A 12,408-nucleotide genomic window follows, 5' to 3' on the forward strand; every position below is an offset into this window, starting at 1 on the left:
TTTGCACTTTGAGAGGTTGAAAAGTCACCATCCTTTAGTATTATGCCAATATGAGGGGGTGTGTTTTTTCATTTGTGAAGTATTAAAGCCTCTGTGGCTTCATTGGGTGATAATGTTAATTTGGAATGTTAGTTGTGTGTTGTTTTTTATATGATGCAACACTGTTCATTTTAGCAGTTTACAGACACATGGTCTGATATGACATCTACAGTATATTGTGCGACAACATAATCCGAGTACCACACTCAGTCACTGTTTAGATCATGCATTGTCAGACAACTCCCCAGATATCTGGGGTGGTCATAACAGTGACAGGGTTTATCTGCTAATAGGAAGCAATTGTATTCTGTGAAGTTCACAGTTGCTCGGGTTTAAAGCAGGATGTTGAGCGTGGGGGGGATTTTCTCTGTCACTGATGATGCGGTAAACTGAGTAGTTTACCTAGGTCAGGAAGTAGCGTGGAAGGTGCTGGGGAAATGTTTGTTGTAGCTTTAAAAAGAGATGTGGGACAAACCATGGGGTTAAAGGAGCACTGAGAACCGATTGTGCTCTGCTTTCATATACGCTAAAGTTAGAAGGAAGCTAGAATGGAAACACTTGTTTTTCTGTTTCCTCAATTGAACTTTTTTGCCCCAAAAGAGGAAGCATACTTCAAAATGCTCTGTCCTGAGGACTTGTTGGCACCGAGAATGAAAGCTAGTAATTTCAGGTAGGTAATTTTTTTTCTCACTTGAAATCTTCTGATCCTTTTTATTTTATTGAAGGCAGCAATTGATTTTTTGTGTCTTTGAACAATTCTATGAAGCTTCTAAGTCCTTCTTTCATTACATTTTGTAAGAATGCCACTTCCTATATTTGCATTGCGCAACAAGAATTGAAGAAAGACAGGCAAAGTATACCTTTAATATGAATATGCAATCTGATATTGTGACCTCCACTCTTTAAGTGTGACTTATTCTTCCACTCTTTAAGTGTTGCTGTCAACTTCATGATGTAAAGGGTTGGCCATAGCACCATGCTTGACTTGTTTCTACAGAGACTGTACATGTGTACCTGAAAGCCATTTCCATGGCCTCAAATAGCTGGAGATGAGAAAACAAACATTTCTTCATTAAGGTGACACCTTAAAATGAACAGTTCTGAGTTATGTATCTTGGTTCATTTTATTTGCGTCAGAGTATTTGCCAAGACAACTGGAGCCTTACAGTAGGCGTTAATGAGTCATTTGTAGCTGACTGAGTTTGTAGCTGTCTCAGTTTGTTGATACTTTTGATGTAGAACGGTGAGGCAAATGAAATGACTCTACGCGATGGGGGTAAATTGTGACACTGTTAAATCCATCTATGAACTATTGAAACAGTTGAATAATACAACCTAGAAAGGAATTAGAGACACAGGGAAATAGAAGTTGTTGTGAATGATAGTTTCACGACACAGTTTCAGTTGCTGTCGCCGTGAATTCCTGTCTTTGCAAAATCTCTTAAAAGTCCTGCTCTTTCTGTGGCTGTCTGAGTTGAGGAGCAGAAGGACATTTCTCCTTGGTGTTTGCCTTTGTTCTGTGTTTCTGGACAGGATTTGGTGGTTGGTTTCTAGTTTCAGAATGTTGGTTAGCTCACTGATGCCATCGTGCTTTGCTAGTATTCTCAAGGGCAATCCAAAAATGAGATGCCACTGCTGCCTTCGGGGAAACACTGCATGATCTGTTGACCTTTATGTCATGTGACCTAAGGTGAAAAGAAAGAACAGGGACTATTTTTTTCAGTTTTCATGTGAACATCCATGTTAAAAGGTCCTCAGCACGAGTAACAAAATGTCTGGTTCACTCCTCTGTTGTTGTGATTCTGTAGCCTGGTTCCCATTTACTGTATGTTGGTGGCGTCTTGTCGACTCAAACAATGTTTGGCGTGACAATAACCGTAGGAGTTGGCAAGACAGCACAAACAGATCTGGCACCGGGCTAGTGATTTTGTGCATTATGATTCAACAGCTGTGGAATAATCCAGAATGTACTATCATTATGTACAGTTACAGTATGTGTCTTCTGAGAGTCACCAGTGTTCATTCCTTCTGGTTGCAGATTGAAAGACAAGAAGAGCCGACTGAGCCTTCTGCTGACCAAGTCAGGCTCCCATGAAAACATCAGTCCAGAAAAAAAGACAGCCACCACCAACAACAAGTAAGACATCAGTCAAGTGTAAAGGCAAAGCAATGGAAAGAGATTGCCCCGTAGAATAACCTGACATGTTTAATTGCCCCAGATGCCCATTTTGTATTGAAGAGCATTTTCAATCGTAAAGGTATATTTCACATGTTTAGATAATTGTTACCTTACCTTGAAAGCAGCATCGCCCAAATACTACTTCAAGGAGACGAATATGAAGCTAAATATGGAATTTAGCTGAATTATCCCTTTAAATTCATGCGATATGCAGTTACTTTTCCTCAATCCAAATACAAGAGGGAAACAACAGGATCTAAACATGGCCCACAGTCAGCTTTCAAAAGGATCAACCCGAAAGATATATAAACAAATGAATGCAGCATCATTAGCAGAGGACTTAAATTATATCTCTGACTGTTTTCTTCAGCATCTCACCAGAGGCAGCGTTGAGATGGAGCGACTCCTTTGAAGATCTGATCAGACATTCAGGTGAGATGGAAGTCAGCGATATCTCATTTATTCACAAATTGCGAGTCTAAACCATTTTTGTTCAAAGCACAACTTTAATGGGAAGAAACTGTGTCTTTTGGGAAATTAAAGGTTAGAGAAGAACAATGGAATTTGACTAGATGTTTTCAGTGTTTGGTAAGATGTTCAAATCTGTCTAACTTCTTGATATGTCTATTGAAGAGTGTTTTCTTACAGCTATAAATCATTTTGGTCTAGAGTGTCACAGAGATCAGTGGTTGAATGTTTAATATTATCTTTCCCACTTTTCATTGAGAGCAGGTTTGGAATCTATAGAGCATTGGAATTTATATTATGAATATGAATAAACAATAAACAAATAAAAAATAAACAAGTAGCCTAAACAAATATAAGGCATGTCTTTCAGTGAATATAGTCTGGAATTCAATCAATCGGGTGCTTACACAGTAACACATCTACAGCATTAGCCTCAAGTGGGCACAATGCAGATCCCTTTGTGGCCATTGCTCTGGTAACAGTACATGCTAATCTTCATTCACATAGACCTCCTCGTTGAATCCAGAGTATGTTCTTCTCCCCCGATGCAGACGGAGTGGAGTCCTTCTCTCAGTTCCTCAGGACAGAGTTCAGTGAGGAGAACATTGAGTTCTGGTTGGCCTGTGAGGAGTACAAGACCATCGACTCGGAAATCCGGCTCATCTCCAAAGCCAAGCACATGTATTCTGTCTTCATTGAAGCCGAGGCCCCAAAAGAGGTATATATATATTTATATATATATATTTATATATATAGTGCTCGAGAAATGAAACCAAATAGGCCTTGCTGGAGGATTTTTATCAGTGGCAATGGAAAAACTGTGGGCCCTATCAATATAAATTCCCTGAAGCTGATGCTTGGTCAATTGGACTTATTAAACTATTCAAAGAAAGATACAACTTGATCTTCTTTGCACCTCTATGATCTTGATCTAGTTTGAAGAATGGCTGATTAGATGCATCAGCATTCACTGGTATACATACTGTGACCTTTATAAACTATGCACAGGAACTATGCAGAAGTTACAATGAGTACGATGCAAGAACAAGAGCCCTGAGAACCATGTGATTTAGAAATTGCTCTAAACCCCTAGTGAGACAGACATGACCATTGCATAGCGACGTTATACCCACAGGAAGCATTGGATGAAGCCTGATGTGACCGTGTGGTCTTCTATCTCTACGACTAGCAGCAACTGAACCAGTGATATAAACACCCACGCACTTTCAGTTTGAGATCAAGACATTCGCTCAGTCAGATAATAAGCTAGCATGACTTCAAAACCACACGCCTTTTCAGTCTGGTGTTCAATGTGCTGCAAGGACAGTGACATGTGAAGACTGAAAAGTGTCACATGGACACCACATTCTACTTATATGGAGGACTCTGAGTAAAGTCAACTCAAAACAATGCCTCAGTGAGACTTGGGCCAGCCATAAACTGTAGCTCTTCACCTTCCACGACTGCATTTTGACCTCTCTTCCACTGACTGACCTGAAAGAAGTTCAACTTGCCAATAGAATGCATTTGGTACTAAACTGAGTGTAAAGTGACACATACTTTGGGCACACACTGGCCCAATCTCAAAATGTACCACTAGATCCAACGTCCTGTGTGCTTGTAGAGATCAGAGTAGATTTGATTGGTTTAAACAATATAGTGAAACTTCCACCTAGCCAATCAGAAGGAAAGGTGGTGCTATTACCATATCACCATATCTAAGGGTTGATTAGCCACATCCACTCAACATACTCATAATAGTGTCACTTGTCTTGTAGGTCAACATCGACTATGCCTCGAAGGTGGCCATCCAGAAGACCATGGCTTCGCCAACGAATACCTGCTTCGATGCGGCGCAGAGCAAAGTCTACAGCCTGATGAAAAAAGACTGCTACCCAAGGTTCCTCACGTCAGACATCTACCTGCACCTCACCAAGAGAAAAGGCCCCGGGACCACCATGTACCGCCGGAGGTCACGGTCCTGCGTTTTCAATGAGCCTCGAGGGGAGGCCACCAGCGACTCCTCTGACTGGTTGTAGCATCGTAAGCCGAGAGTAGCACAATACACACACTCACACACACACACACACGGACACACACACACGCACCCTTACAAATTCCCTTGCAGTGCAATGCCTGTCGCTGACTAGTTGTGTGATTGTGGAAATCTGTACCTTTTTAATGAGAGACTTTCTGAAGAGATTTGACTTTACAGCTATCAATTAAAATGTTCCCCATCTAGACAGCAAACATGAACAGACCGTGTAAGAATACTAATATGCAATATTCATCTTGTTTACCGTTAAATGTCTTGCCACTGCTTGTATTAATTCAATAATTTATTATAATAATATGTTATGTTGGCTTTTAGTTGTAAATTGTATATATTGTCTGGAGAGTAATTATTGGAATAAACAACATATTATTAAAAACATTTTTTTTTTTTTTTTTTTTTACAAACGGTTCAATCATGTCAAAAGAGACAAAAACGTAATGGTAGTGCATTACACAGTCAGAAGGGTTGATAGAAGGATCTGGAAGGATCCCAGATCACTGAAACATTTATAGACCTCACCAAGCAAGTGAGTAACCACTCCAGGATTGGAATTATTCACGTCATTGGTATGCATACAGTATTCCTTCCAAAGACAAATATGTAATCATGCCAAGCTTGCCAGTGATCCAACTGAGTCTATGGCAGCGTTCCAAATCACACCCTATTTTATATATAGTGCACTACGTAGGGTTCTGGTCAAAAGTAGTGCACTTTGTAGGGAACAGAGTATCGTTTGGCACGCAACCTTTCCCTTTCAAATGTGTATGCGGTGGGAGGAAGCGTACGCATAATTCACATAGTCCCTGGGTTTAGTGGGCTTATTCTCTGTCATTAACACATGTCAGGGTCTCCTTTAGCCTTTGGAGCAATACAGTCGTCTCATGCTGAGTTACTGTCATTGCAGCATGACCAGAATGCCTCAAATGAATATCTTTATGCCTGCTTGTAAAGGGCGTTGGAATGCATAATGCTTTGACTTGTATTCATTGAAATGGTGGAAAAAAAAATAAGAATAGAATAGAATAAAATAAAATGTGTAGTGAAAGATGTGTTATAAAAGTATCGTTTCAGCCAGTAGTTTTAAAAGTAACGTTCACGAGCCAAAACAGGTCCCCCCCAAAAGTGTGCACTACGTAGGGTTCTGGTTAAAAGTGTGCACTACGTAGGGTTCTGGTTAAAAGTGTGCACTACGTAGGGTTCTGGTCAAAAGTGTGCACTACGTAGGGTTCTGGTCAAAAGTGTGCACTACGTAGGGTTCTGGTCAAAAGTGTGCACTACGTAGGGTTCTGGTCAAAAGTGTGCACTACGTCATCCATTCCCTATGATATGTTACGTCCTGCAAAAAAACATAATAAAAAATCTGTTGCAATTCGTGTAATATGATTCCAATTTGCACAATAGGTTGCGAATTTGTCCCTTCAATCTCTTTAATACAATGCTGTTGTTAAATTCATCACAGCAAAGTGATTAACTTGTTTCCCTTCCTGTAGGAGTTAAATGACATCCACGACCGACTCCATGGCATCTTCACCAAGGAGGTTTGGTCAGTCTGTTTAAAAAACTGCATTGCCTGGACATTAAAATATCAAGGACTATTATTAGTTAAAATTCCTAGACAGTTCACAACAATGTTGAATCCTCCGAATAGAGAAATCAATAAGCGCAACGCTTGACTTGCCTTAGGAAATAACGAGGTAACATCCCCAAGGCATACATATGCCCCTCAGACAAAAACAACATGATAAAATATTTAGATCCAAGTAACATTGATTTAATACATGAATGCTAACCATGGCCTAGGTTTCCTTAACCCTCACTGATTCTAACCTATTTTTATTTCATTTAACTAGGCAAGTCAGTTAAGAACAAATTCTTATTTACAATGACGGCCTACCCCGGCCAAACCATAACCCAGACGACGCTGGGCCAATTGTGCGCCGCCCTATGGGACTCCCAATCACGGCCGGTTGTGATACAGCCTGGATTCAAACCAGGGACTGTAGTGACACCTTCAGCACTGAGATGCAGTGCTTTAGACCGCTGTGCCATTCGGGACTGTGATACTAAGACTGACTTATAGTGGAGGAGGCATACAGTGCCAGGAGTGGATGAAGACCGTCACTGTAGGATTCAAATCCTTTACTCTACTTTTTTTAAATAGACATTCATATTTCTTTCACACAGACGGGCGGGCAGGCATTGTTGCAGCACATTGGGAAAATAAACTTGGTTCGGGGCCGACAAGGACACACAGCGCCTCACTGTGGCTTAGTAGAGAAGGCTCCCTAACCACAGTGTGGGACAGGAGTATTTCTTGGGCAAAAACTCTTGGCCCTTGTTACGATTCATGATTAGGGCCTGGAGTTTTACCTGACCGTGTGATCTGCTTACTAGGGAAAACTCCTGGTGCTAGGTATGGCAGCTAGGTGATATGGTGTTGGAAGAGGAAGACACTAGTATAAGTGTAACACCTGTACATTATTGGTATAATAAACATTTCACAATGTCATATCTACATGGAAGCTATTTCTGTTTTTGTGTGGGATGCTTTCAAAGCCAACTATTCTGGGTTAACTTCAATGAGAAACATCCAGCTATGTATTGTTAGGAGGCATAGTATCTACCCACCTAAATAAATAACAACCACAGAATTAACCAGCTATGTATTGTTAGGAGGCATTGTATCTACCCACCTAAATAAATAACAACCAAATCAGCAATAAACATTGTCTCGGAGTCTGAAGTGCACCGATGACAACACTTCTAAGCACTGTGCGAGACAGGCACCTCTTTTGAAAATCAAATGTCCTAGTCTTGGTTTGTCCACACGGATGCAAATCGAGATCGTTGTGGTGTTTTCCATCACCTGGTGAGATTTACATTCCTGGTTTTGTTTTGGAAGAATATTAGGTCTTGGGTTGGATGACAATATGGGGGTCAGGACAGGTGAGCGACACAGGCAGCACTGTCCTCGTACACCATGAAGACTGTCTTCATATACCATGACACACCATCTTTTATCTTCATTAAACAATACATCACGTGTCTGACCCACATGGGGTTGGGTTTCCTATAGGCAGAAAGGGTATACCTTGCACTGATTGCAACTGTTGATGACCTTTGACCCTGCATCTCCACCAGATGTTAAATACTTAGCACCACTCAAAAGCACACAAATCATCTAGTAACTCCAATGTACATGCTCTGATTCGCACAAAAGCCAATGAAGCCTAGTTGTATTGTAGAGTTAGATTTGGCAGACATATATAATATGCAGTATGCACAGAGTGCAGCCCAGTGCATAGCATACCATATTGTTGTCCATGTGTCCTTGAGATGAATGTGATAGTCCACAACGGATATGCAAATCCAGTGTAATACACAGGACGCAGGGCATTTCCCTTTATGCTCTATTCGTTTACGGCCAGGCTCCCGTCGACTGGCTTCATCAGACAGGTCGCAGTTGTAAATGACAACTTGTTCTCAACTAGCCTACCTGGTTAAATAAAGGTTCAATAAAGGAGAAATAAAATATATGCATTGGGGAACCCCACACTGGCTGACTATTCTTCTGTAATAATATATAGCCACGTATGTTTATTTTATGAATCTTGTTTTAAATGCCTGTGGATGACTATCTAAAAGAGATTTTGGAAGCACTTTGTTTTACTGTGCAGTATTTATCCACTGGGAAATAATGTGGTGAAACGGTTCATTGTACGCTCTTTTGACATTAGGGTTGTATTAGGATTATGTACTCTGCCTTTCATCCTCATATCTATAGATGATATTGAGGTGGACAGGATATAACAGAAGGCATAAGGGCCACTCCTTGAATCACAGGTGTATCTCACCTAATATTTATATACCTTCTCTCCAAACATCACTTTGCATACTGATTTTCATGTGTTCCAAGGGGAGCCTTGTTTAGATCAGTCCATGCAACTTAACTCCTTCACCTCAAAACAATCCCAATCTCAGCTTCACACTGGCAGGAACTATTTTCTCTCTCCCAGACAGACAACGCAGCCATGGCAATAAAGTGAGTTTCTTTATGTCTGATTCTGTAAATGAATGACTCAATTTTTCAATATAAATTACAACTTGCTACAGAAATGTGAAGTGTCGTATGTCCATTTTTGGATTTAAGTCGATATAAATATATAATGTATTGGATAACAGGTCATTTGAATTTTTGATGCTCTGTTGACTGGACAAAAAAAAAAAAAAAAACGAATTGATGAAAACGATATTAATCTATTTTCTCTCCAGGTGTGAGGTAGATTTGATATTGTGTTTTGAGAACCACTGATTACTGCGCTAGTGATGGATCTCAACACTCTTTTCAAGGGTAGATTTTGTTGCTTTCCCAAGGACCCGCTTGAAGAGGCTGAGACTTGGGGAGAGTCTGTGGACAAACTCCTGGGTTGTAAACGTGAGGACGAAGTTACATCTCTTTACTATATTGCCTGTCTGAAAGGCATCACCAAGCCTGCTAAACTAGTTACGGAGGATATCGGATATAGGAAATTATTATTGTCTGTTACCAGTAACTGTATGTATCAAGTTAGTATTACTACCAGTAACTAAAATGTATCAAGTTAGTATTACTGACTTTATCAGAACTCATGTTCATATACTTTCTAACAATAACAAACAATGAGAAATTCCTATTTCCAATAAATGTTGCATTTTTCCTTTTCATTTTCCTCCCTATTTCCAGCCGGGCAGGTGGCTTTCCGAGAATTCCTTAAATCCGAGTATAGTGAGGAGAATATTCTGTTTTGGCTGGCCTGTGAGGAGTACAAGAACATCACGTCTCTTCCAGAGATGATCTCATCTGCAAACAGGATCTACTCAGAGTTTGTAGAATGTGAAGCACCGAGGCAGGTAGGTAACCATCTGGGACTACGTATCATGGTGCTGAACAGGATTGGGGAGTAATTGGTTACATGTAATCTGATTACATGTAATCTGATTACAAAGAAACTAATCAGTCATGTGACCTGCAAAAATATTGTAATCGGATTACAGATACTTTTGGAAAACTAGATGATTACTTCTTGGGTTGCTTTTAAATTCAGGAAGGATGTTGCAAAGAAAAAAATATACATTATGACACATTTCCGTTTTCTCAATGACATTCAATTCAGTGTTGAAAAAAGATGCAAGGTTAAGTTTGTTCCACCTGAGCGAGTCTGACCACAAGTCAGAGATGACTATGATGACACACCAAATGCTTTTGATGGATCATTTATGTCTTCCTCTAATGCCTCTTAAGGGGAAAGTAATCCGAAAGTTAACTGAAAATAATATGATTACGTTACTGAGTTTTGGGTAATACAAAAGTGGCATTACTGATTACAATTTTGGACAGGTAACTAATAACTGTAACAGATTACATTTAGAAAGTAACCTACCCAGGGCTGATTCTGAACGAGGATCAGTTTATCCTTTTAGATTATAATGAATAAGATGAAATGGTCCATGAGATAACTGATCCTAGATCAGCACTCCTACTCTGACATGCTTGACACATGTTATCACAATCTGGTAAAACAGTATAAAACTCCACATTTCAACACTATTTGATATAACAAACTTCTCTGAAAATTAACAAATTCCTTAAAGGACCTGGTTGGATCTACACCTGGTAATGCTTGTCATTGCACATATGCAGAGATTTATTACAGAGATATTTAATCGGTATGAGCTGTGTAGTCAGTAGACATAAGATCTAGATAAATCTAGAAATCAATATAATGAAAAAAGAAAGACCAAAGAAATGCATATTACTGTACATTGTGTCTTGTTTAAAGATCAATATTGATTGTGGGACCAGAGAAAATATCACCAAGAACATCTCTCAGCCGAGCCTGACCTCTTTCGACACGGCACAGAAGTTGATCTACAGTCTGATGGCCAGGGATTGTTACCCACGATTCCTCAAGTCAGACGTCTACCAGGATATGCTGAGGGGAGCAAGGTGACTCTCTCAAACGACAAACACTCTAAAAGTGTTTCTCAACCTTTTATGTACCACAGATTGGCAAGATATATATAGTCCCTTCATCCATGGAGGACCACTTAGATTAAAGGGGTAGTTCACTTTTTGGAGGTGTTATCTTATTTTCAATTTACCTAGGGTTTTGTTACCTGGGATGTAGTTTAGCGATGTCCAGAATATCCTGGCTAGAACATTTTAACTTTTTACGGCAGTGGGCTAAATCAGGGTCACACGGAATGACTCTTGGTAGTCTTAAACAAATCTACTTTGAAACAAAAGTATACACATCACACACATGGTCATGGGCTTACAAAAAACAGAAGACACATGCACCATGTCAGATATAGAGTTGAAATGTATTCAGTTTTGAGTTTGTATCCTAATATTACACTTTATATACATCACATAAGACTGAAATATAGCAAAACTGAAATACCGGATTTTTGTTGGTCTTTTTTAATAATCTTTATTAATGATGAAATTATTAAATATATGAATAACATTCCACCCATGAGGCCAACGACGGAGCTTTTGGTCATTGACTGCAGGAAAAGGCTACATGTAGCAATGCAAGTGGAAACGTATTGTATCATAGTGATGCAAAAGAGTGAACTATCCCTTTAATGTGTGGCAATCCTTAATTGAAATAACAAAGTGGGAAACCTCTCCTCTGTTTTGGTAAAAAGCTGAGGATTGGGCCTGAAGAAATGTAACAACGTTTACAACATTGGAGTAAAATAAGCTAATATTTGGGGTTCTGATGGATTTTGGCAGTTTAACTATATTTGTGAGTTATATTTGTCAAGACTCAATAGGTACATATCATTAATCTATACCTCCAAAAATGGATTTCGCAACTGTAGATTGTTCTCAAGTGCTAATTTTAATGGGGCAGACTAAATGGCTGTCAGCTAACCATCTAACCAGAAATCATCTAACTGGTCCAGAGGTTGAGAAACACTACTCTAAAACATGAAGTATAAACTGGTTGGTTCCAGCCCTGAATGCTGATTGGCAGACAGCCGTGGTATATCAGACCGTATACCACGGGTATGACAAAACATTTATTTTTACTGCTCTATTTACGTTGGTAACCAGTTTATAATAGCAATAAGGCACCTCAGGGGTTTGTGGTATATGGCCAATATACCACGGCTATAGGCTGATATCAGAGATAGCTTTTCTTAAACTTGTGACTACATTTCATGGGTTGATTCCATTCTCACTTAAAATAGAAGAGGAATTACTGTATATATTATAATGTGTGAAATGTTGTTGTATTTCACTGTTAGAGACTAAAGTTGCTGTTAGAGACTAAAAGTTACCCCTTTTGACCATAAATTAAATGACAAAATAAGCTCTTAATTTGTATCAATAGTATTATCACTTTTGTAATTTTATGTAATCAGATACTGTCTCAAATTGAAACTGTCTCAAAATTATCTGAATGAATCAAGCATCATATTCAAAATAAAATAAACTACGCAAATGAGTTTCCAAACTCCTGTCCTTCTGTGTGGAGAGATAGGTACAATAAGTGTACTGCCTACTGCAATACAAAGTGATATTCAGGCTTTTAAAGTTCCCAGTCAACCAGGGAGACAAAGAGATCGCTATCATTTTGAATTTGATGCAAAACATCCCAATTGTTTTGATTGA

At 39.4% G+C, this 12,408-nt stretch overlaps 2 protein-coding genes across 3 annotated transcripts; both read left to right on the top strand.

The window, feature by feature from the left end:
- Window positions 1-374: 374 nt before the first annotated feature.
- LOC135558424 (regulator of G-protein signaling 8-like) lies at window positions 375-5,120 on the top strand. Its single transcript, XM_064992219.1, has 5 exons — window positions 375-709; window positions 2,078-2,176; window positions 2,589-2,650; window positions 3,238-3,404; window positions 4,465-5,120. Exons 1-5 carry the CDS (start codon window positions 588-590, stop codon window positions 4,723-4,725), a joined length of 711 nt encoding a protein of 236 aa, XP_064848291.1. The 5' UTR covers window positions 375-587; the 3' UTR covers window positions 4,726-5,120.
- Window positions 5,121-8,710: 3,590 nt separating this feature from the next.
- LOC135558145 (regulator of G-protein signaling 21-like) lies at window positions 8,711-11,610 on the top strand. 2 transcript variants are annotated; one of them, XM_064991883.1, is made up of 4 exons: window positions 8,711-8,784; window positions 9,098-9,177; window positions 9,466-9,632; window positions 10,562-11,610. In XM_064991883.1, exons 1-4 carry the CDS (start codon window positions 8,774-8,776, stop codon window positions 10,730-10,732), a joined length of 429 nt encoding a protein of 142 aa, XP_064847955.1. In that variant the 5' UTR covers window positions 8,711-8,773; the 3' UTR covers window positions 10,733-11,610. The 2 variants fall into 2 exon arrangements, with proteins under 2 accessions (XP_064847955.1, XP_064847954.1); XM_064991882.1 differs by lacking the exon at window positions 8,711-8,784 and having other exon boundaries at window positions 9,021-9,177.
- The last annotated feature ends 798 nt before the right edge of the window (window positions 11,611-12,408 follow it).

This window comes from Oncorhynchus masou, chromosome 17, assembly GCF_036934945.1.
Source record: "Oncorhynchus masou masou isolate Uvic2021 chromosome 17, UVic_Omas_1.1, whole genome shotgun sequence".
NCBI lineage: Eukaryota > Metazoa > Chordata > Actinopteri > Salmoniformes > Salmonidae > Oncorhynchus > Oncorhynchus masou.